Raw genomic sequence first — 25,248 nt, forward strand, 5'->3', positions numbered from 1 at the left:
ATGGGCTGACTTCTCAGCTTGATCTCAGACCTGCCTCATTGCCACGGATCTCACCAGCTACGTCTGATGCTGGTTACCCCCACCGGGCCTGGTCCTGACCCTGACCCATAGGTTGACTTCCCAGCTTGACCTCAGGCTTGCCTTGTCTCCACAAATTTGGCTGGTGATCTGGGCTCTCGGTTGGATCTGGATGCAGTCCCTGTGTCTGCACTGCTTGCCCCGCGCCGGGGCAGTGGGACAGGCATTGCCCATGCCCCATTGGCCATAGTGTCCCTCCCAGTGCCTGTCCTTAGGGAGCAGCCGGCCCTCACTGCTCCCTGACGAGCTCCTTGTCCCCGTTCAGTACGTGTGTGCCAGTGGCCGGGGAAGGCAGGAAGGTGCTGTCAGGGGAGCAGGAGTAGCTGGAGTGCAGAGCCCTGGCGCAGACTGTTTGAGGTTGAGATGGCTGTGGAGCTGCACCGTCAGTCACTGCAGTGGGCTGACGGGTGCTGGGGCATGACTGAGCTCAGAGAGTTCCCGGGGAGGGGCTGGGAACAGCCATGGCTGGCAGTACCGCTGCAGATCAAGCTGCTAGTGGTGACACTGCCAGGCAGGGACCATCTATTACTGCTGTTTTGAGGGGTACCTCTGAGGTGAGGCAGGACTATGCAAGACTAGATATTCATTTTTCAGCATAAGCAAGGCAAAATAAGGAACTACTGCAAATCCTGCAGTCCGTGTCAAAACTATGAACAGTGAGGTTTCCACTGCGTTTCTGTCCAGTGTGTCCTCACAGTCAAGAACCATCCTGTTTAGTTGCAAAGAACATTGTGAGCCCACCTCTATATCCAACCTACGTGTGAGAGAGATTCATGTTTGTTATAGTTAACTTTGGTGGTAGGTATCCGAAAGGGTTTTTTTCTCTACTGTAGGAATAACTAAGCTGACTGAGAGCTGGCATAGCAGAAGAGAAGGAACTGTCTCCAGAAAGGCCTCCTGTTACACACCAAGAGTGAGCACCAACTCCAAGCATCCCCAGTGAGCTTGTCACAAGTGTCTTCTGTCTCCCAAGGGCCATGCACAGATGTGGCACTGGGTGTCACAGCTATGCCAGGGCTTGGAAATTTGGTCATGTTGAAGAACTACGGGTGAGGGGAAGAATAGTGCTTCAGGGATAAGAGGAGACTTCTTTCTTTTCCTTACCAAGAGATTGGGCTTTAGATGGAAATTTTTGTAACGATTCAATGGTCTAGGATTAGTTTTGTGTTTAAGAAGAGATTCAGTCTTTCTGTGTTGTCTGAAGAACAAAAAGGATATTGCTCAGAAGAATAGTACTGCCTCATTCGCTGATCATTTATGATCAAAAGTGATAATTAGTGATGAATTTAAAGTGGGTCCTTTAGAAATGTTTTATCTACCATATCCATCTACCAAACCTGAGTCTCTGTCAGATCATTTCTCCCACTGATTTCAGTAACAGCGTAATACAGCCCCTTCAGCCCCCAACAGAATTAGGTCTTGCTGAACCATTATGCAGAGGACATGTGAATGTGTCCACATTTGTGGAGGGGATTAATACTCATCTTCATCTGTTATTTTTAACTCAGTCTTTCCTTGAGCAGGTTATGAGAGATTAAATTACTGCAGAGAAAGTCACAGAGAAGTAAGAGCCGTCTCTGTAAATGGCTGCCATTGTTACAACTCCACTGAGTAGGCTTTATGGTTCATAATAATTGTGTTATTTTGTACATTAAACAACTTCTGGCAGCTGCAGGCAGAAGAGCAGGCCATGTTCACTATAACTAAATCCCTCCTGACATTTAAATTGATTCACATTCCCATCCCGACGCCCAGGAAAATTAAGCCACTCTTTACAGGTGCCCTTAAGAGTATGACTTTCCTCTTCACAAGCACTCCGGGAAGGGACTACAAATGCTTAAAGGAAAGCTGAGGAACTACACTCCACATTTTGTTGTCCTCTTACCAAACCCAGCTTGATGCATGGATGACTTTCCTCTTCACAAGCACTCCGGGAAGGGACTACAAATGCTTAAAGGAAAGCTGAGGAACTACACTCCACATTTTGTTGTCCTCTTACCAAACCCAGCTTGATGCATGGATTAGCAAGGGCAACAGTCCAAATATTCCTGCAATTTCTCAGTAGGTCCCCATCGAGCTGCACTCCCTCGCTGAGGCACCATAAACCACACCATACTCTTTGTTCGGGTTTTTTAAGGAGGCAGGACCTCACTGGAGAGCACTCAGCAATGTTTGTCTTTGTGCTGTAACCTCTGTCCCCAGATCTTCAGTTCCTTCCCCTCACCTCGGAAGGAGCAGTGCTCTAGTAATAAACCTAGTAATGTGCTCTAGTAACGAATTGCTTTCATGCTTTGTTTCCAGGTCCAGGATAGGCTTTTGAATGTATTTTCTAAGGGAGGGGAGGTATCTCAGGCTAGAAAACAGAAATGTCAAGGATTAAAAAGTAACAGTAGTGGTAATAAGAGAGAAGAATGTAAGAGACAGTGTGCCTTTCATTAGAGTAATTTATATGATAGGAAAATAAAAGCAGAGAAGCTTTCTAGGCACACCAGCTCTTCTTCGTGTGGGAAACAAAATTACAAATTACTGTCTGGTTTTTCCAACCATATTCACTGATCTTGCAAAAAGAAAATTCAACTGTGATGAACTCTACGACTCTCTCATTTGTCCGGCCACAAGCTATTGTGCAAACCTACACAACCCACCTGGTTTCTGTGCTGCGGCTGGGCTGAAGGTCTGGAGGGGAGATTGCGGCTTCTGGAGAGCAGCTGGGAGAAACTGATGGAGACTGGGAAAGAGGCAGAGAACCAGCCGGACAGGCACAGCCAGAGCCCTGCGTGGGGTGGGACAGGACTTCTGCCAAGGGGAAGGGGCTGCTGGGCTGGCAGAAAGCAGCTTCTCGTGGGCACTTGGGAGGGATGGCGTGGAGGGTTTGGCAACGCTGTAAGCCAGCAAAGTTCAGTGACACAAGAGCAAGAGAGGGCAAAAGGCCTGTCTGTTGTCTCTTGTGAGACTAGGGTGGGAAGGAGGCGAGCAGATTACCAACCGGGGCATCTGAATCTGTCTCGTTCTTTGCTGCTCTAATTCAAAAGCAATCAGGCTGTAGTGTGTTTTAGAAATATAAAGGATTTTTAGTTTTTGGTGTGCTTACTGCAAAGAAAAGGTCGAGGCTATTGATTTTAGGGCTTTACCAACTATCACGAGCACTTCCTATAACCACCCCCTCTCCGTGGACAGACCAGACTTTCTCTGAAGAGAGTCTCCAGCAATACTGCTTTCTTCCATACGAGGGAGGCCAAGAACATTTAGTACAGTTGAGTATAATTTGAGCTACTTGAAAATTAGTTCCTCAATATCAGATAAAACATTTTCCCTCCTTATGCCCCTCTTGAGTCTGCTTCTTAGCCTATAGAAGCCCAAGTTTATCTTCAGTTCAGCAGCTCTGCCTGTAAAGGACAGAGGCTTTCAAATGAGAGTGCGGCAGGGATGGACCGAGCAGCCCAGCTCTGAAACAGAATCAAAGAATCACAGAATCACAGAATCATTAAGGTTGGAAAAGACCTGTAAGATCACCAAGTCCAGCCATCAGCCCAACATCACCATGCCCACTAAACCATGTCCCGCAGTGCCACATCCACACCTTCCTTGAACACCTCCAGGGATGGCGACTCCACCACTTCCCTGGGCAGCCTGTTCCAATGATTGACTACTCTCTCAGTAAAGAAATTTTTCCTAATATCCAGCCTGAACCTTCCCTGGCGCAACTTGAAGCCGTTTCCTCTTGTCCTGTCACTTGTTACTTGGGAGAAGAGACCAGCACCCACCTCACCACAACCTCCTTTCAGGTAGTTGTAGAGAGCGATAAGGTCTCCCCTCAGCCTCCTCTTCTCCAGACGGAACAACCCCAGCTCCCTCAGCCCCTCCTCATCAGACTTGTGCTCCAGAGCCCTCACCAGCTCCGTCGCCCTTCTCTGGACACGCTCCAGCACCTCAATGTCCTTCTTGGAGTGAGGGGCCCAAAACCGAACACAGCATTCGAAGTGTGGCCTCACCGTTGCCAAGTACAGGGGCACGATCACTTCCCTACTCCTGCTGGCCACACCATTTCTGATACAGGCCAGGATGCTGTTGGCCTTCTTGGCCACCTGGGCACACTGCTGGCTCATATTCAGCCAGCTGTCAATCAACACCCCCAGGTCCTTTTCTGCAGGGCAGCTTTCCAGCCACTCTTCCCCAAGCCTGTAGCATTGCATGGGGTTGTTGTGACTCAAGTGCGGGACCCGGCACTTGGCCTTGTTGAACCTCATCCTATTGGCCTCGGCCCATCGATCCAGCCTGTCCAGATCCCTCTTTCCTACCTTCGAGCAGATCAACACTCCCGCCCAACTTGGTGTTGTCTGCAAATTTGCTGAGGGAGCACTCAATCCCCTCATTTAGATCATCGATAAATATATTAAACAGGACCGACCCCAAAACTGAGCCCTGGGGGAGTCTGCAGAGACCGGGACTCCGGGAGACCCAGGCTGTTTCCCAAGAGCCTGTACCAGAGATGTTACTGAAACATTGCCATAGTCACCCACTCCAGGGACCCACTCCATAATAGTGCTCATCCTTGCGGACACTGATGATGCTGCCATGAATGACCATAAATTGGTTTTGATGAGATCAAAACTGGTTAAGAGGCTCCGGGTGGACAGGTGAAGGGCTCGGCGGCTTTGGTGTGTTCCTGGCCCCAGAACCCTGGCTGCAATTCAAATAGGGACATCTGGAGATAAATGCATGGTTACACAGGTGATGTTGCCAAAAGGGCTTTGGTTTTAGTTGCCTTAACTAGTGGCTCAGGTGCCGTGAGCAGGGAATATTGGAGCCCACCTTACTGAGAAGGGGAGGACCCCCATGTTCACTGATTTACTAACTTCAGGGGATACATGTCTGAAGTGTTCAATAGATTGAGCTCCTTCTCGTCCTTATTATAATCCTGTATTAACAACCTTCTTCCTCCCTTATTAGTTTTATAGACCTCACTCAAACTGATCTCATTTATGCTTTGTCAGCTGCTTTCTTTAATGCTAATTTACAGTCCTTCTCAATTCCCAGAAAAGTTCTGGAACAACTCGTTAAACAAGGCCCTTGCATGCACCTAGAGTACAGCAAGGGGATGGACAACAGCCACCGCGAAGTCATCAGGAACAAATGCCGACAAACCAGTCTGATGTCCTGGTATGGCACAGGTTTTTTAGGCATAAAGTGAAAAGTAGCAGATGTCATATATGTTGACTTTAGGAAGGTTTTTAACCCTGGCTGTCCTGACCCTCTCTTAAGATATGACCACACGGTGAGTGCAAAACTGGTGAGATAATTGTACTGCAAGTGCTAATTAGCAGTGGTTGTCAAAATGGAAGGACATATTGAAGGGATTTTTGCAGGGGTCCACTCTGACACCAGATCTTTTTAATTACTTCAGTTAACAGCCTAGATGATTAACACCCATGAGTGCCTTATTAAGCCTGCAAATTACTCCAGGCTGCGAAGGACAGTGAAGACGACAGAATTCAGCACTAGACTGACAAATGGGAGAAATGGGCTGTAAACCCATAGGGCAAAATTCAACAGGTAAAATTTTGAGCATTACCTTTATGAACAGTGAGCAACACAAATATAAGTGAGGGAACAACTGGGTGGATGCTGTTTTTCAAAAAAGAGTCCAAGGTATAATGGAGAGCAAACTGAACACCAGCAGCAGAAAAGGCAAACACTACGCTGTAGCATATGAGCCTAGAGTGCAGCCTCCAAGAGAAGCTGGAGTAATATGCCTACCTAGGGGCACTGTACTTCAAAAAATGCAGATCAACAGAAAAAAAAGTCAAAGGAGGTCCATGAGGATGCTGGGAGGCACAGAAAACATGAAGAAAAGCTGGAAGAATCGAGTTGATGTAGTCTGTAGAAGAGAAAGCTGGAGTGAGGAGGGGAAGGGAAACATTACAGTCATCGAGGGCCTAAGAGGTCATCTCGAAGGCGGCCACGGCCGTCGCAAGCAGGACAGGATATAAAGCATTTCAGCTCAGACAGAAAAACTTAAGTTAGGCTTTCAGATAATGTCAGGATAGAAGTGTGCCAGAACAGATTGCTGGGGGATGGTGCAATCTCCATCACTGGAGGTCTTTAAGAACAGGTTTCACAAACAGCTGTCAGGACAGGTATTGTTGATCCTACCAGATTTGCAGGGGGGGAAGGATAAACAGTATGATTTTACCTAATTGTAAGCAAACCACATGCAGGTGGCACAAAGTAGAGGTGGAAGCCAGCTGTCAGCTTCTGCCAGTGTTTGCCAGCAGGCACTGGGTTTCTGTATCACAGCCTGCAAGATGCCAACTTTAGACCTGCACTCTTGGTTAAGGCAGAAGAGAAGGCTTAAGCAAGAGAGGTAAGAGAAAGGAAAGTTGTGGAACTAGAGGGGGAATGTCTTTTGTGTCAGGACCTGGACTGCACCCTCCCTCCCCAGGAGTTTAACTCTCAGCATTTAAGGCCAGTTTGCTGTTAAGAGCAAGTGGTTTAGTAAGCATCAGGTGGCTTTGGAGCAGTTGGAAAAAAAGCTGGAAGAAGCCTGGAGGGAGTGGGTGGAGAAATCACTCTTTGCTCTTTCCATTGGGAGCTGTTTTTAGCCAAAGCTTTTACTTTGGTTCTCACCTAGGCTACCTTACAGCTATGCTGCTGGTGTGCCTGGCCATGTCCTGGGACCATGAGCCAGACCCTGACCTGTGGACTCAGCTTAACCTCAGACCTGCCTCATTGCAGTAGACTTGTCTGGAGTCCAGGCTGACCCTGGTTGCTGCCATGGGACCTGCCCAGCTCACCTTGCTCAGGTGTCTGGGCTCTTGCTGCTGAGGCTGCTGCCCGTCCACTGTGTTACGCTCCACTCCTGTGACTCCTTCTTTGCAGAGTAGCCATCTTTGGTGTTCCCTGGCATTAGGCAGGTGAAGATCTAGTGTTGGGATCCCACTTTGTGCTAGGTGGTGTGGTATCCCATATGGGAACATGGGAGGAAAGGATAAGGGCTCACCTTCACCTGGACATGTGTGCTTGCGCTACTGCATGCTGTGGGGTCTGCAGTCTTTGTTACAGGCTCTGCTAGGCGCTGGCACTGATGGGTACCAGCCATGGTGCCCACACAAACTGCATTTAGGAAGGGCTGTTCTTGTGGGAAGCTCTGGATGCAAGTGCTTCCCGCTTCTCTCCAACCAAAGTGGTGGAGGGGACAGACTGTATGCGGCTTTGAACTAGTCATCAACATCCCCAGAGAGAGCAGAGGCCAGGGTGGGACAGCGTAGGGTGGCAGCCTAAGTTCAAACCCAGCGGATAGGTTACTGGGATTTTGGCCCGAGTGTGTGAAGAGGTGATGGTGTTCCCCAAGGCAAAGGAAAGCTGCACCCCTGACAGAGAGGAAGATGACTTTGCCGGTCTAGCAGGAGTTGGGAGGACAGAGCAGAAAGAGGGAGATGGTCAGGACCAGCTCTGCCCCCTTCTCTCACCTCCTGACCAAGTCGAGCTCTGCAGAATGTTGAGATACCCACTGGAGAGCAGGGTTTGGGCAGAAGGCTGGGCTCTTTCTGTGCCCCCGGGACTACTTCTTGAGTCTCACCCCATCTCCCTGACACCTTATCAGGGAGCAGGGAAACCTGAAGACTCTAGGACAGGAGAAGATGCTTTCTCAAGCTCAAAGCACAAGAGGAAAGAAAAATATTGGCCTTAACATGAGGTGAGATAAATAAATATGAGCTGAGCTGGGGGAGAAAGAAGGAAAAACGAAGGCCAGAAGGGGAGGCAGCTCCTGCCCCAGCCTCTTTCTCCCTTTGCGTTTGTGCTTGCACAGAGGGTAACGGTTGGCAGCTTCTGGAGGCACATCCAGCGCATGTTCAGGACTTGAGGCCTTTGCTCTATCACCACCTTCATGAGAAGCACAGAGAAGCCTTGTCAACAGAGGAGCACGGAAAGAGTCTGCATGCTGCTGTCTAGCACTCGGGCGTCTAGCTCTTTCATCAGCGGATTTCAATTTATAAAGGAGGTCAGTATTATTTCGGTTACACAGTTGAGGAAACAAGGACTCTTGTAGGTGAAGGGACTTGCCCAAGTCAGGCAGCGGGCTGGAGAGAGAGCCCACATCTCTGGGGGACCCATTTTGCTGCTCTAATTCCTGGCATGTGCTGTCCCTATGACTAAGGCTCCAAGTTCACTGGAGTTAGAGGTAGGATCAGAAACACTGTGCTGGAATGAACAGCAGCGGCTAAGGGAGGATAGAAAACGTGGAGGAGACTGATGGTGGCAGAAAGGGGCTGCTGCCCTGGGTATCATGGAAAACACAGGAGGAAGTTATGCCCTGTGGTGCCCAGGAAAGACATGAGAAGTTTGCAAGTAGCTGCTTGTGTGGGAGGAAAAGCCACGGGGGAAGATGAGAAATCGGATAAAACTGCTTGGACCAACTGCCGGCCCTCAAGGGGCCTCCCCGAGCACCAAGATGGGAGACAGAGGCGAGCAGACTGTTGGGCACCCCCGGCCAAGGGGGCTGCCGGGGCAAAACGTGTGGGCCCCACCGTGGCGGTGGGGCCCCAGCACGGAGCAGGGCTCCCGGCGGGAAGCCGTGGCGCGGAGGGGCTGAGGGCGAAGGGAGGGGGCGATGCCCCTCCTGCCTGAGGAAGTAGGAGCGGAGCGGGGCTGCTGGCACCGGGCTGGGGACGGAGACTTCGGGGCCACGCAGCTCCCGGGGCAGGGAGCGCCGCGGGGTTGGCAGGCGTCCGGCGGAGGGCCCGGCCGAGCGCGGCCCCGGGGGGCGGCGGGGGCTTCCTCCCTCCCTGCGGGAGGCAGCGCCCGCTCCCGCCTCGCCACAGCGGCTGCCGCAGGGCGCCGGGCCTGCGGGCGCCCCGCCTGGGAGGGGTTAAGCGGCGGTCCCAGCCCGGGGGCGGACGGGGCGGCTGCGGCGGCGGCGGCAGCTGCTATACGGCGGCGGGGCTCTAGGTGTCCTGCCTGGGAGGGTCCCTGCTGCATTGCAGCCGCCGCGCTGCTCCCTCTCCGCGCACACAATGGCGACTCCCAGCCCCAGCAGCGGCTCCGGCGCCGGCGGCGGGAGCGGGCCGGGCCCGGGCGGCCCGCAGGCGCACGCCGCCGCCAGCAGCATGCAGGGTAAGCAGCCCCGCGCTAGGCCGCGGCCCGGCCACCGCTTCCGGGCCGGGCGGCGCGCCCCGCTCTAGGCCTCCGCGGGCTGGGCCGGGCCCCGGGAGCGCGGTGCCCGCCGCGGGTCTCGCCTTGCCCGGGCCGAGCGCGGCGCCGCTGGGCGGCCGTTCCCGAGGGCGAGCCCCCGAGCGGGGGGTGGCTGGCGGCGCCGGCCGCCCCGTGCCCCCCCCCGCCCCGCGCCGGGCCCCGGCCCGGGCGGGCCGCGGCTCTCAGGACCCCGGCGCGGCGCGGCCGTGCCCGCCGTCCGGAGCGGCGCTGCCCGCGGGAAACCCGCGCCGCGGCCCCTCGGCGCGGCCCCGGCTCGCTGGGGTGCCGGCGGTGGGGCGCGGCGCTCAGCCCGGCCCCGGCAGGCCCCGCTCCGGGCCTGCCCCGCCGCTCCTCCCGGCTGCTGTCTCCCGCCGCGCCCGGCCCCGCTCGGCGGTCCGGCCGCGCCCAGCGGGCTCCCCGGGAGGAAGGGCGGCCCTGCCCGCCGCCGCGGCGCTCCGCCCGGGGCTGCCGAGGGGCGCGGAGCCTGCGCCGGAGCCCTGCTCTCGGCGGGGGCTGCGCTGCCCCGGGCGGCAGGAGGGAGCCGCGGGGCGGGACAAAGGGCGGCTGGACGCGGCCCCGGCTTCTTCCAGCCGGGAACGACTGCGCGGCCTCGCCGGGGTGACCCGCGCGGGCCGCGGGCAGCAGCATCCCGGCGGCGGCTCTGGGGAGGCCCGGTCGGAGTGGAGCCGGCAGCCCCGCTGTGCTGCCCGGGACGCGGCCCCGGGCGGCGGGAGCTGGCGGGCGGCCGGGCCGGTGATCCTGAACGCCTCAACGGGATGGCTCTGCTCTGCGCTCGTGCACCCCCGGCACGGCTGCCGGCCGGCCTCGGGGTGCGGGGTTCCTTGGCCCTCTGTCCGCTTATATGTTTTTCTCAAGGCAGGTCTTTAAGTAAAACCACTTCAGCGGTGAACTGCTGGTTCAGTTTTGTTTTATTCTGATGGAAATTTTCGGTGTTACAGTAGGATCGTGTTGCCGGGGTTCCCGCCTGCACTTGTTGATGCTTGAGTAGTCTTGCAAAAGCGGTGGGTATTTATTTTTCTGAAAAGCTACAACAAACACCTTTAAAGTTAGACCACTGAAAAATACTCTCAGCTTGAAGAACATTTTAGGCTTTATTAGGCTGAGGTGATGCAGAGCTGGCTGGTTTTTTTTTTAGTTTAATACAGGGATGGTAATACTAAGAAGCTGTTTGCCCTGTTTTAGGGACTCTTCCTTTATTTTTTAATAGAGGAAGGAAAGGTCGTTCTCTCTGTGAGAGAGGCGCAGGCGCTCTCAGAAAATAATGTTTGTCACAGTTGTTTACTATCATCTGTGTTCTGTCCTGCTAGGAGAGACTGCGCTGAGACTGATGGGGACCTGTTCGAGCAGAGAAGTGCTGCTATAAACTAAGGAGTTTGGTATTCTTGGAATAAAAGGGTGAATATTTGCTAGATGAAGGAGTGGGTACCGGTTGGGCCCTGGGAAGGTGGGATTATCCATGTTTACATCACCTTCCAAAAACCAGAATCCCAAACCTTGTAAATTAAATGCATGGATTAACAACTGAACCGCAATATGCCAAAGTGGTTGTGGTAAAACAAGAAATAGTCTCGTTGCAGCACGGTTACAACTCTCTGTGCTGCCCCTTCTATTTCCACCTGACCCCTGTTTTTCATGTTTATGAATCGCTCCTCTGAATCCCATGTATCTTCAGGGCTGAGAGTTGGTTTTGCACCCTGACTCCAGAACCTGTGATGCCCTGTAAGCTTGTGATGTAGGAGCTGCATCGTTTCTCCAGGTGGAGGGAGGGCAGTTGTTTCTGTGGCAGTTGGTTTGAAGTGGCTACTTAAACATGAATTCAGGGCAACAGGGCCAATTTGACGATGTGCGAGTGCTTGTGGTGAAAGCTGGTGTTTGGGTGTTTTTTTTCTTTAAGGTAACAGAAGAGTGTTTAGGTGCCCTGGGAGGAGCTGAGGGTAGGATCCTGGGTGGGCTCTGGAGGAGCAGGTTGCTGTGACAGTGGTGGTAGAACCACTGGAACCAGCAAGAAACTCCATCCCAGGAGGACAGCCCTTCACCGGGATCCCTCTGCTGCGGCACGACCGCCTGTGCAAAGCCGAGGGAGTCTACAACTACCTGAAAGGGGGTTGCAGAGAGGTGGGTGCTGGTCTCTTCTCCCAAGTGACAAGTGATAGGACAAGAGGAAACAGCCTCAAGTTGCACCCGGGGAGGTTCAGGCTGGATATTAGGAAAAACCTCTTTACTGAAGAGAGTGGTGAAGCACTGGAACAGGCTGCCCAGGGAGGTGGTGGAGTCACCATCCCTGGACGTGTTCAAGGAGGGTGTGGATGTGGCACTGCGGGACATGGTTTAGTGGGCATGGTGGGGTTGGGTTGGTGGTTGGACTTGATGATCTTACAGGTCTTTTCCAACGTTAATGATTCTGTGGTTCTGTGAGTCTGTGGGTGGGATGGGAAGGGGCTGGACGTGTCTGCAGTCTGCCGGGGCAGGTCCGGCTGCTCTCAGAGGGGCACCGTGGCCTTGCCCCCAGCACATGTCCCGCTGGCACTGGCTCACTGCTGATGCCAAGGCAAGCTGAGCTGTCGCAAAGCCAGCCCAACAAAAAGTGGCAAGTTTTCTGCAGTTTGGATGCCCAGCATTTGCTGGTTGGGGGTTGGGCAAGCGCTGGCGCAAGGGAAGTGCGGGAATGCTTTGCTGGGTGGGGAGAAAAGTAGGTAGGACTGCGTCAGTGTCGATTTAATTGGCTTAAATGGTATGGCAAGGTGGAGCAGGGAAGTCATTAAGCTGGAAACAAGTAATTATATTAAAAAAAAAAAGTTTCGCTCAGTTAATTTTCAGCCAGAAACATTCTCTGACCCGGCTTATGCAACTGCTGCTGCGAGGGCGGTGGTGGGAGCGGGAGAGGGTGGGACAACTCCCATGGCTTTAGCCCGTGCCCGCCACTGAGGGGCCGTGGCAGTGCTCCTCTGAACAGTGATCCATCATTGCTTGTGGAGGCTGCACCCAGAGGATGCGTGCTTCGGCAAGCTGGCCTGAGGTGAGGGCCTCTTGCAGGGGGTTTCTCTTTTGGTACGGGGGCCGGTGGTTTTGTAAGTGGTATCTGCTGTTGGGGAGTTTGGCAGGGGCTGGGCGTAGGGAGAAGGTGGTGGTACAGGGGAGAAGTCTTCATGGAAATTGAGACTCACCACATTGATGTCTGGAGCTAGGGCAGCAGACCCTGTTTTGTTTTTTTTATCCTATGGCATTTTTGATGCACGCAGGCTAAAGCCCCTCCAGGTGACAATACTGAGATGAAGGGACACCCAGCTGTCCTCTTCTGGGCTTACTGTGCAGCCATGGCCCTCGAGCCTTGAGATCAAGCAACGGGTTGCTTCAGGTCGTCTCACCCTTAGTGTTCTGCATGCCCCAGCTTCATGCTCATGTCTTCTCCTGGCTAACTGCATCAGCTGCTCGTGCCCACGAACCCGGGCGCTTCGTTTCTTCCCAAAGGGTTCCCCTGGCTGTGTTCAAGGCACAGTTGACAGCTCAGAGACAAAGGAGAGCTGGAATTCTAAGTATTGAAAATAGATCCCATTTCATAATTTTTGAAATGTTTGTTGCTGCAAACTGAAGTCTGTCTGGATGCCAGTGACTGCTGGTGTGAAGAATTGTTGTCCTTAGTTATGTGTAGTGTTAAAAGTCCAGGAGCAGTCCTGCATATTTAGTGTCCTGGATGTTTTGTGGAGAAAACAGAGATTCTGTGGGAAGTAGGATATCACACTTTGACAGAACAACACCCGAACTGTAATTGGAGCAATTTTGCATTTCTCTTGTTGCCAAAATTAGTAATAGTCTTTACTGCTGACATTATGTAGAAAACTATCATTTGAAGAATGGAGATTTGAAATCTAGGAATGTAATTAATTCCAAGGCATAGGAAGAATTTTGATTCTAATTGCAACCTGTGGAGTTACACAACCTACCTCCGGTGCCAACCAAGAGCTGGAACTGCTTATAACTGGCTGTTACGGTGTCAGCTCCTGCGTGTGGTATTCAGGAAGACTGGAGGCAACTAGGACTTCTCGAAGTACTTGCTGCTTGGTATGCTCTGGTGTCTTTCAAAAGCAAAGCATACGCACTGTATGTGCCTTTTCAGAGTGTACGTGATGGTTCAGATGTGTTGGGTGGGAATTCCTGACCTGTTCAGCTGGAATTTGTGTTTCTCAGTTCCCTTTACATATGCAGTCCTGTCTGCTCCCCCGTTGAGGCCTTTGCCCTCTCTACCCCACTCCAGCCATGACCTTTTTGGTTTTGGGCAAAAATCAGAGAAGGTCCATATCTGGTTAGAGAGTCCTCTGTGGATATGGGGCAAGGAGTCTGGACTGGGAGGCTGTGAAGGGAGATATGTCTGAGCACATCAAGAGACTAACCGGATTGTTGCTGTCGCCCCTGGATGCCATTCAGCACATAAGTGACGTACTGGAGTTGGGAGATGGGTTTCTGCCTACATATGAGGAAGCTCTGCCCTGTACCTTTCTCTGCCTGGTGGAAGGGAGTTTCTGGGAGGCTTTTTGAGAGGGTGAGAATCGTTCGTGTTTGGCAGATGGCAGAATCGATAAGCACTGCGATGCACTTTGTCAGTCACTGTGGTCAGATGAATTTGGTGTCAGTGTGTAACCCACCCTGTCTCTTTGGGGTAATCATAGTTACTTCAGACAGCACTATCAAAAGCAGAATATTACTTGAAACCATTTGTGGGCATCACTGTTACCAGTACAATCCTTGGTACAGGAATTCGGTAAGAGGCACCATGACTCCTGCATCTTCCTCCTCCTCTTTGTGTTGCTGCCTTTGTTAGTGCAAGGAGTGACCGGAGCAGCTCTTCTCCCCATGGCTGAAGGTGCTCCTGGACCCAGGCCCAGCAGGAGGAGAGGAACGAGATGTTGATGCCTCGATGTTGAGATGTTGGATCTGCTGGGGCACAATGTGGGCATTGTCAAAAGGCTGGCAAGTGGACTTGCCTCTCTGAGCAGAAGGGCGTAATGGATGGGGAAAGTAAGAGGAGCCCCAGCAAACATGGCAGTTTGCTTAAGGAACCTCAAAGATGGGATTTGGGGAGGTGGAGGGGTTGTAAAGCAAAGGCAGCAGCAAGAGAGCAGCGGATTAGCTGTGAAGCAGTGTATGAATGGCCAGGTACAATGAAACATACGGTGTAGAAAAGAAAACAAGGAACGTAGAAAAGAACAGGGTAAGAAAAGAGAGGGGACTGGAGGGGAGAATTAATCCTTGTCCTCAGTAGGTAGTAAAATACACGTTATCTTTCACTGTGTATTAAATAACTGTTCTTATTCTAATGTAGGCAAAGTGAGTTGTATCTTTAGCAGGTGGGAGCTGATTGAACAAAATCAGAAGGTGACTGCGCTTATTCTTGCTCACAGTGGAATTATAAAACCGGTGTGTGTTAACGTATGCCGCTGGTGCAAGCTGACACTGGCAGATTTGTCAGATTGATGGGTGTATGTCTACTTGGACATGTTTGCATGTATTCTGGAAGGTAAAGATAGTTGTGCGGTGAGCAAACAAATGTATTTCAGTTCGTTTGTGCCTACCAGTTTATTCCTGTACAGTATCTCTCCCAGGATATGGCTGACCAGATCTGCTTGGTGTTTGAGTCTTAATGTACACCTGCATGTGTAGGACTGTATTTTTATGTAAGCACATGTTTTTGCATTTCAGCTTCCCATTTTGGTTTACTTGTAATCAACTGACATTCTTAACACGTTTGCTTCCCTGGTAAAGGGGCAGCCCAAAAATACTAGTTAGTCTCATCAGATGCTGGGAGGCTTTTTCAGTTATTTTATGCTGATTTGATGGAGCCGACAGGAGTGGACATCACACTGTTGCCTGCCAAAACAAGGGCCATCCAGCGAGAGAAAGATGAGTTTTGTGACGAAGCAAAAAAAAAAAAAGTATACTTTCCAAAGGTTATTTTGTTGAGGAGTCCCCCAAATCAAATTTATTCATAGTCTCGGTGTGTATGCAGCGAAGCATTACTTACAGGAGTCTTGTGTAACCACATCAAGCTCCACATGTATCAGACAAACATAAACGCCTTGTTAGCATCATACAGCTGGGACGCGATCGCTGCCTTTGAAGTCAGATGTCTTCTGTTGTATTTAGGTTTGATAAAATTTTATGTGAGTTGAAAGAAAAAATGGAGATCTGCTTCCCAATGGGAGGAATAGCTGCTGTAGCCTGTGGGTGCTGGAAAGAAAAACTGCATGAGGGAAGGAAGCTGCTTGGGGTGTTTGTGTAGTGCCCTGCCCTGCAGCGCAGGAACCAGCAGCAGGTGTCCATCCAGGTTTCACTGAAGTGATGTTTATAAGGAAGGTACAGAAATCTCTGATGGATGTGATGCTTCACAGAATCACTACGGTTGGAAAAGACCTGTAAGATCAAGTCCAACCATCAACCCAACCCCACCATGCCCACTAAAACCAGGTCCCACAATGCCTTGTCCACACGTTCCTTGAACACCTCCAGTGATGGTGACTCCACCACCTCCCTGGGCAGCCTGTTCTTGTACTCTCTTCAGTAAAGAATTTTTTCCTAATATCCAGCCTGAACCTCCCCTGGTGCAACTTGAGGCCATTTCCTCTTGTCCTGTCAAAGGACAGAGCAGAGGATGCTTCTGGCATCCTCTCAAAGGCTGGTGGGAATTGCGGTGCTGCAGCAGCGTGAAGAAAACCTGGCTGATTTTGGCAGCTGAACATTTTCATCGTGGTTCAGGGGTTGTCACCTTGGGCTGTGGGCTCTTCCGTGGATATTCTGGTCAGGATGGATTGTTATTATTGTACCGTCTGGCCTCCTGCTTTGGAGGCACGGACAAATGTTTTTGGGATTCCTGTGTTGATCCTGGTCATTTATGGTTGGGCTGTAACATCTCTTCTACGATGAGAAAGCCAGTCCCTGTAAAGACACCAGTTCAGGAGAATCTGTGCCTTTAAGTCAATTGGTCCGGTAGTTAATGCATTTTTTTAAGCTGTTTGGTTTTTTTTGTATCAGTTTGGTTGGTTTCTGGTTATTGGTTGCTGGCAGAGGAGCCCTCCTCCAGCAGTCTCCCCATGCAGTCACTGTGCTGCTTACTTGGCCGATGTCTTCAGTAATGTGAATCCTGCACCGTGTTATTCAAGTCTGCTGGCGTTCCCTGTGAAGGGCTTTTGTTTGTCTTCTAGGTCCTCAGATTTCCTTTTATGTTGCAGGCTTGTTTGATTGCAGAAGAAATGTGAGAGCAGTGGGTAAATGGTGCAGTGCCTGTTGAGCACTGAAAAATTTCTTCCTTTTAAAAAGGTGCGTTGCTGTAGCTGGATTAATTAATGTGCGGTAGTTAACTCATGGTAAATCCCTAGTGAGAGACACTTCACCTGTGTTTCTTCAGTTCAACTCATAGATAACTTGAATACTGTGTCTCTGCTAAGGCTGTAAGAGTGGAAGAGCTAATGCGTGGTAGTTATGCCTCTGTATGCCCGTGCCACTCTTTGGTGATGATGGCACTTCTGTTTGGAGGATATCTGAAACAAAAGCTGCGAGGCTTACGCCTCTCAGTAGACAACTGACTTGGATGGTTAGGGTGACTGTTAAAGTATCAAAATACTTGATTATCAAAATCAATGAGAAAGAAAGTGCTCTAAGTTATTCTGACAGTGCCTAGGGGTTAAGTTGTTGTCCATAAAGCACAAAATTGTAGGGAGGGTGTGTTTCATCTCATTCTTCTGGGATGGGGTGGCGGGAAGGATCTGCGCAGCCTTGAAGCCATCTTTGTTTTTTACTTGGGGTTCTTCTGGTTGTCTGAACAAGACAAAGGAATTCTTGCTGTGACGCTGCACCCTGTTTTCTATCCCTACCTCCTTGTACCATTGCTGAGTTGTTGGACAAGTTATCTCTGTTACGAATCCCTTGCTGAGGGTTGCTAGGTGGACTTGTGTAAACTGTATGTAAGGTGCTTGGAAAACTGCCGCTGCAGGTGGCACCATGTGTGGCAGCCTCTCGAAGGGGTATTCCTGTGTTATGAGCTTTGTATTGACTGCAAGTGCTGGTACGGATATACCTTTAATATATATGTACCTTTAACATACACAGCCCCTCTATCTGTTCACCTTGTAGACATCTCCCTTGTTGAGGCTGTGTTGGTCCCCTTGCCCTGTGACTGGTCCCGGCTCAGGAGCTAGCCTTCTCCTCGGAGTGGGCAGAGCTCCGTGAGCTGCAGTGCCAGTGAGGGTGTAGGACGATGCTGCTGGGGGTGGCAGGAGGGAGGAAACCCACCTTCCCAGAGGCAGGTGGAGAGCATGGTGGCTTGGCTCCATCCCTTGTCAAACCATGCCTGTACAGCACACTTGGCGTATGCTTATGCTGAATCCTGTGCCCACTAAACTAATCTAAACCTAAGTCCGTTGCTCACATTGGGAGGCAGGTCCCCTCGCAAGCTCCCATCAGGTGCTGACGCTGTGTCAGCATCTAAGGCCGGACAGCCCTCATAGCTGGTGTTGCTGGCAGGGCAGAGGTGTGTGCTGTCCGTGGGACAGCCTGATGCTTCTGACTCACCGAGGAGCCGCTCCGCTGCCAGCCTGAACCGCTGCCAAAATAATTCATGTGGCCTCCCCAGCCGCTGTCTTTCCTGGGTGCGTCGTTGGTGCGGGCAGTGGGCTTGATTAGTTCATCTGGCTCCTATTTTTCTGTTTGGGGTTTTTTTTTTGTGTGTGTGTTTTTACTTGTCAGGGGTCAAGCAAATTTCCGCAGTTGCGTTGCACTGGCAAGCTGCAAGCATAAGAAATCGGTGCTCTGGCGTACAATAACCTTATGAGTTAGAAGAGCACCGCATTGGAGCTAATTAGCTTCCTGCCTACCTTTAATTCCAGTGTTTTTACCTATTAGTAACTAGCTGACTGGGTTGGTCTTTTTTCTGAGAACCTTCTTGAAGTGGAAGGGAGGGATAGGCTGCAGGGAGATTTGCAGTGGGACGACTTTAACTCGTTCATATGATTTAATATGGTAAACTGGGAGCACCCAAGAGGACCGAAGGGATTCATTTTAAACCAAAGGATGTAAAAGATGACCGATAAACTTTGGCAGCCAAATACATTTGGACATGACAGTTAGGGGGAGAAGGAAGAATTGAAAACTTGCTCTGTCTCAGTGTTTGAGTGTGCCTTGGCCATGGATGGCAACAATGCTTTGTGTCGGCCTAAGCGCTTGCCTTCCAGAGGCGGTGTTCTGGACAGGCTGCGTTGCCGACTTCAGTTTTAAACTTTTCACTCCACTTTAAGTTAGGTTAAGCTGTCTCTTAGGGGCATCTGCAATTGTGCTAGGATGCCTTTTGTTTGAGGGGAGGCTCTGGATCTTGAAGATTGGAAATGCATGATGTGCATTTCTTGGTCTACTTAGGTGGCTGTTGCTTCAAGGTAAGTTCTGCAGTTTGTGCAGCTGCAGTGCTTGTGCCTCCCCATGGTTAGGTGGAAAGGTGGAAGCATGACTTTCATCAGATGTCATAGGCTTATTTAAGTTCCTGTGCACAGAGTCTGTGAATTTTTGACGAGACCAGACTATCAGTAAGCAAGGTCCTTGTGGAGATCTCTGCAATGCCCATTGGATGCCTGCTCCATGCCTGCACAGACCCTGTGCAGGGCGTGTGAGATACCGTTGGCCTGGATTTGTGTCAGGACTGTCATGTGATGCTGCAGAGCATCTTCCAAAATGTGTGACCTTGACTCCCCAGGCTGCAGCCCTCCGTCGAGGGATGTCTGCTATTGCTGTTTGTGAGGAAATACAATATGGTGTTGCCAAGCATCCGCTCCCCGTCTCCCTCCCAGTTCTGCTCTTAAACGAGCTAAACTGCCGTTCACGTGAACGCGTGCAATAACTTTGTGCTTAGCAGGGTATGGCCCATTAACTTTTGTATGAGCGTCAAGGGAGACGGAGAGTATGTATATTGCACAAATTGCGTATTTATTAGCTGCAAAATTGATTTCCTCTTCTGCAAATCGAAGCCTTTGTGTTTGCCCTTTACTGGAGGCAGAGCGAGCCCTCCAGGAAGCAGACGGCTCGCACTGATCCTGGAGTGAACAAAGAGTCCAAGCGCCAGGAATTAGTCTGTGTTTTGAATAATTTATCTAATCTTTCTGAGGTGCTTCAGGAGATGCCCTGTGGCGTAAGGAGGACAGCTGTTGGGAGCAGACAGAGCTAAGCCAAAAGGGAGTCGATCCTTTTATCAGTTTTTGTCTAGGCTTATTTTTTTCTGTGGACCAAAAGGGTTGTATGGTTTGCTTTGGACCTAATTCTCTGGAACCAGTTCTCTGAGCTGAATTAGCCATCGCTTTGCTTTTGGACCAGAGAGCAAAGTGTTTGTACTTTGAAGAGGTTTGTGGACAGAGATAAAACAGTTTCCTTTAAAAACACACGGCTGTGTTGCTTTGACCTGGGAGGGGTTATGGACTAAGATAAAAGCATTGCATTTGGAAATCCCTTCTGGGGAGTGATGGGACCATGTCCGAGTTTTCCTGTAAAGACCAGTTCCCCTCCTGAACAGTGTGAGTTCAGGACCTGGTCTCATGCCAAACACTGGAAACCTCGCCCTACCTTTGATGTCCTCTTCTTTCCTTCTGTCCCACTCAGAAATGTGGGCAGAGGGTAGGAAGGGGGAGGATGATCAGAACCACTTTGTAGGGCTGGCCAAGACTGGCAGCCCAGACCCATGGTTGGACACGGGAGTTTTGTCCCTTCTTCAACGTACTTTTTGCCTTGGGGTAGCAGGAACAGTCAGCATGTGGAAACTGGGGTGTTTGGATGTCTGGTTTTAAAGCAATTTTCTTTGCTGATTTCGGGAAAAGTAGAGGTCAGCTCTCTCCTTCCTGATCTGATACAGCCCAACGGTTGTAACTAGAAAGTGTGACTGTATGGTCTAAGTATGTATGCAGATTTACGCAAAGGAGTTGTGAATGAGGTCGGACTTCTATTGGAAGAAGAAGGGGTTGGGTGTAAAGGTTTGGAGATGTGCTGTTTTAGGCAGCAGCTTGGCCGTTGAGTTCTTGCCGCACTGAGGGCACACATTGTTGAATATCTGAACAAGCTTGCCAATGTTCTCCTGGAAATGCAAAATCTGTTTTAAAATATGTTTCTAATTAATTTATTTCTTTTTGAGAAGAGTTCGAGTAACATCCTGGAGCTTATCTGCCCTGCTGGTTATGCCAGAGTTGTGGCCAAATAAGTTTCCTACAGGTTAAGCTTTTGCCACTATGCATCAGTGCTAGACATCCTCAGGGCTGAGAACAAGAATTTACTCTCCGACCTGTTCCTGTGGCCTCATCTCTGCTGATCCTGCCGACGAGGACCACAGCTGAGCAAACAGGAGAAGGATCTTCTCAGCAAGTATGGAAGTGGCCAGGGTTGAGACAGGAGTGGTGGGAGCTGGTGTCTGTGGCCCACGTTTGTCTGTACGCTCGTGCAGGAGGGCTCGGCTGGTTTCCCCATCAGGGATGTGATTTGGGATCTTCTGTGACTTGAACTGGAGATTCCAAGTCTGATTCGTCAGTATGGCTGTTTTTTTTTTTTTTTACTGCCCTACAAAAATAAACTGTAAATGAAGAATGTGTGAATGCAGGGTTTATTTCAGCAAAGACGTGAAATGTTTCTGGGGCTGGTCATTTGCTTTAATATAGACGGGTCTTAATCACAACTGACTTGAACGGGAGCCCGTAATTGAACTGGCAGCGGGGAACCTGCTTCATTGCTGAGCTGCCAAAGGTCTGAGCTGCACCCTGCCTTGTGCCAGGGCACGGTGCTACTGTCACAGCACCTGGGACAGAGTCCAGGAGCTGCTTGTCCACGGTGCTATTTCCATTTAGTAAATAGAAGCTTTCTGGGAAGGTTTGTGTTGGGTTGCCCTCTCAAATCTGGTTAATATTCCGACTTCTTTGGCAGCGAAGCTCCGACTGACCAGCATTCATGTCCTCACAGTAATCCTGTGCTGGCGTGTCCTGAGTCTTTGAGACCCAAACCAAACACAATGAACACTCTGTGGTGACGTTCTTCAACTGGTTGATTGTCCACACTGTGGAGCAATACACCAAACTGCAGATACAATAATACTGGGGTCAAAATCTTGCTATCCATTCAGGCATCGCATTCAAGAGATGTGGGTTTAGCAACCAGTGTTGGTTGCTCCATGGCAGCTGAGCTGGTGAAGGTTGGGTCGTCTTTGTCCAAGCTGGCAGAAGCTGCTGCTGCTTTACTGCCCAGCAGGAACATTGACTCATGCCAGGAGAACAAGTGACTGCTCAGTCATTGTTACATGCAGAGAGATCCACGGGATGACTAAGCCGAGTGTCCCCGTTCACCATGGGTGAATAGCATTCTCTGCATCCGCAGCAGTCTCACAGCAATAGTTTCTTCCAAATTTCTACCCATAGTTAAAGTCTATAAGCTGCCACTGGGATGTGCTGGAGGAAGAGGCTATTCCCGGTACTTTGGATATTGCAGAAATGGTAGTTGTGAATAGAACTTGCACGTGATTCTGTGAAGTAATTTTTCCCAGTGCTTCAGAGGAACAAGGTAACCAGTATATGCTAGAAGAAAAGTTCCCTCAGTCCCAAGTATGGCAGTTGTTCTAGATGACTGGGTTTGATATGCTCTGGTCCAATGTTAGGACTCAAAGAAAGACAAAGACCCTTGGAAATATCTTTAAAAATAAAATTAATCACTGAACGGAAACTCAATGAATTGAGAATTCTGTCTGGCACTCCTCCCTATGTGTGCGCTCGTGCTCGCTCTGCCAGGATCAGTCGAAGCCCAGCTTATATGATAAGCCCTTCACTCCTTCCTTAGAGATACTAGCAAGCTGGATGCCCAAGAAATCCTACCACAAGTTTAATATTTTGGCTCCAATAGTTACCCCTTTCTACCTACGTGAGCATATCAAGCTCCTTTTTAAAACCAGTTTGGACTCTTTACTTTCCGGAAGACTGGAAGATGTTCTTTCATTTGCCAGACCGCGGTGATTTTATGACAACTGTGTAGCTGTTGATCTGTCATCTTCAACGTGCGTGCTGCTACTCCCTCTGTAATGCCTGTTTCTTGGAGGTGTTTCGGAGCATGATGGTATTCCTGCCCTGGCGTGCCTTGGGCTAGGCAAGGAACCAGCCTCTGCCACCCTTTCCAGGAAATGGATGCTCTGTGCCCACTGATGGGAAGTTTTTTCCCGTGATTTTGGTGTTCACTTTGTCTCTTGAGTTTGCTGAGGGCCTTGTGTGGGGCTGAAAACGTGGGCAGCAGGACCAGGCTGATACCTCCAGCTTCCCCCTTCCCCTGGGGTGCCTCCTGGGGCAGCGGCACCAGAAGCAGACCCAAGCTGTGCTGGTGCAGAGTCTGAGCAGCCACGAACAGAGATGAGCATAGCATCACTGAGACCCGGGTGGCGTTACACAGCTCCCACCTTCCCAGCAAAAAATTGTGAGTCCTGCTGTAGTGGAGAAATTGTGGCATCTTAAACTAAAGCATTGCAGGTCGATTTTCTCCGGGGTGAGACTGAAGGCAGGCAGTGAGCAGCCTTGGCTCTGGCCGTAGGCTGTTCCCAGATGGCTGTGAAGGTGGAAAACTCTTGACACCTTGCAAGATTCGGGAGGACCCTTTGGTGTTTTTGTGTGGGACAGTCAGATTTTGTATGGAGAACTGGTGCATGAGTTCCTTTTTCTGGGGGTTCCGAGGGAGAAGGAGTTAATGGGGACGAGGGCAAGGGAAGAAGGTAGTTGGATCTGTGTTGGGGCTCCTGGCTGATATTTTTGCAACAGTCTTCTGTTACCCAGCGTGAGACCATGGGGATTAGCTGGGCAGACTCCCAGGCTCCTTCCGTACTGAGGACCCGCCTGCCCTCTGCACAGCAGTAGAGCTTTTTTCCAAGGGCTTTAAAAATCCAGTGGACTTGGGAATTGTAGTTGAGAGACTCTATGGTGCTTATTTCTTTAGCAGAAAAACTTTGTGTTTGCCCGTGGTTGTGGGACTTTGAAAGAATGAAAAAGCTTGTATAACCCCCGATAGAATCGTGTCTGGTGTAGTGGCTTATAATAACATGACTGAAAAGGAAAGGAAGGAGATATCAGAGAGAAAACTTCAGAGTAGATGAAAATGGCATTCACCATCTCTGAAAACCTAAATGTATTCAGAGTATCTGTTTGGACTTCAAAACCTGTTATAAGAACCACGGCACAGCTGAGCAGCACGGCAGTGTGTACGCGTGTCCCACAACCCGGAGCCGAGAAAGAAACATTTCAAGGGGAGAGCAGAGGTGACGGATGCAGAGCTGAGCCAAAGGAATGGGAACAAGTTTTAAGGCAAAATGGTGAACTTGAAAGCTCCTCAAGGAAGCCGAGTTGGCTTTGTAGGGGTAAAAGGAACTTTCCTTGCAGAATGACATAAGGATTTTTTCTCTTTCTTTTAAATTTTCATGTTTTCTTTCCAGTCAGGTGGTTAGCTGATGCGTTTCTTATTTTCACCAGTGTTATTAATAAGATTTCAGAGCCTTAAAATCGACATCAGTAGACTTCGGTGGGTGATTTCAGTTACAGTTCTCGCTTGATTCTTGTCCTCTGAACATACTGCCAGCCTGCTGTGGCAGCTTTTTGGTTATTTTTCAGTTTTTGTATGCTATGGTAGAGAGAAAACAAATTAAAAAAAAAAAAAAAAGTCTTGTTCAGGAGATTGTGTAACTTGTATCTGCTGGTGTGAGGGGACACCATGTCTTGTGAGACTCATGGTGAAGTCCAGAGCTGGCAGCAGTGTGCCCGTGGGGAACACACAGTGCTGCCGGCCGGGACCCGCGGTGGGAGACAGCAAGGCTGGATTTTCTTCTTTCTCTTTTTTATTTTTTTCATTTTGTCTCCACAGTGTTGGGTTACATAGTTTTTGTGCACTTCTCACTCCTTACTGTAACCGAGTCAAAAACGTTCCATACTTTTGTGTCCGAGGTCACGTTTAGTGCAGTGTAAATTGAAACGTGTCTGTAGCACATAGCTTGGTTTTTGGGAGCTAAAATAGTTGCCTGGCTCAAGCCCTTAGGCTGGACGATGAGCGCAGACCTTCCTCTCTGGTGCTTGATGTTTCTTATTCTGGTGGCCGGCTAATGGTGATGTGCTCGTGCTCTTGCCGGCGTGTGCCTGCATGCGTGTGCCGTGCCATCGATGCGCTCACCTTTGGCATGCCAGATGCTTCCCAGAAATCTGTCTCCGTGCAATTCTGAGCGGCTACGGGGAAGCAAGCGAGCCCCAGACAGGTCCGCTCTCTCTGCGTGCCTTTATAGCTTTCCTTGCCGTATGGTAAGGCGAGGCTGTGGAGACAGCGGAGAAGGTGGTATTTGCTCTGGTACAAAGTATAGCTGCCATCCTGTATAGCCATGAAGTGTTGTGCGGACTTAACATGGCTCATACTGGTTCTGGGGTGACAGTACTGGTTCAGATATAAACGTCCTAGAAAAAGTCAGAGGGAATACCCATCTCTGTTGGCTTGGTCAGCAGTGTTAGAGGGGGTCAGGGCTGGTCGTGGCTTTGCTGCTGGCTGGGCATCTGCCGCCTCTTCTTGGGTGGCTGCTGTGCTGAGGGAGACCCCGTTTGCAGGCTCTGCTCCAGGCGCTCAGCATGTCGTTACAGGGAGCCCTGTGCTACCTGTGGCTGGTGTGGTGTCAAATCCTCCTTGAGCAATGCTTGGTTTCCCCTGCCCTTAATTTGTCAGCTTTAAAGGTAAAATGGTCAGAAACAGCAGCCTGCAGCTTCCTGAGGGTGCGACGGTGCTAAATTCCCCATGCAGACACTATAGTGCCTGCACCACCATAGCCTGCACACACGTGGCTCTTATGGGTGTTGGTGGGTTGTCTGCTTAAGGAAGTTGGAGCTTTGCCGTGATCTGCCCCTTATATCAAGCAACAGATCCGTATACAGGTCTGAAGTGTAGTTACTGCTG

At 50.5% G+C, this 25,248-nt stretch overlaps 1 protein-coding gene across 2 annotated transcripts in view; it reads left to right on the plus strand.

Annotated features, from left to right (window-relative positions):
- The first annotated feature begins 9,092 nt into the window (after window positions 1-9,092).
- The window catches only part of MAP2K4 (mitogen-activated protein kinase kinase 4), a 105,400-nt gene continuing 89,244 nt past the window's right edge, over window positions 9,093-25,248 (plus strand). For both annotated transcript variants that reach the window (XM_059828128.1, XM_059828127.1), the window contains exon 1: window positions 9,093-9,192. In XM_059828128.1, coding sequence (XP_059684111.1) covers window positions 9,093-9,192 — 100 coding nt within the window. The remainder of the gene's footprint in view (window positions 9,193-25,248) is intronic.

The sequence above is a fragment of the Gavia stellata genome, chromosome 22, assembly GCF_030936135.1.
Source record: "Gavia stellata isolate bGavSte3 chromosome 22, bGavSte3.hap2, whole genome shotgun sequence".
Classification (NCBI taxonomy): domain Eukaryota; kingdom Metazoa; phylum Chordata; class Aves; order Gaviiformes; family Gaviidae; genus Gavia; species Gavia stellata.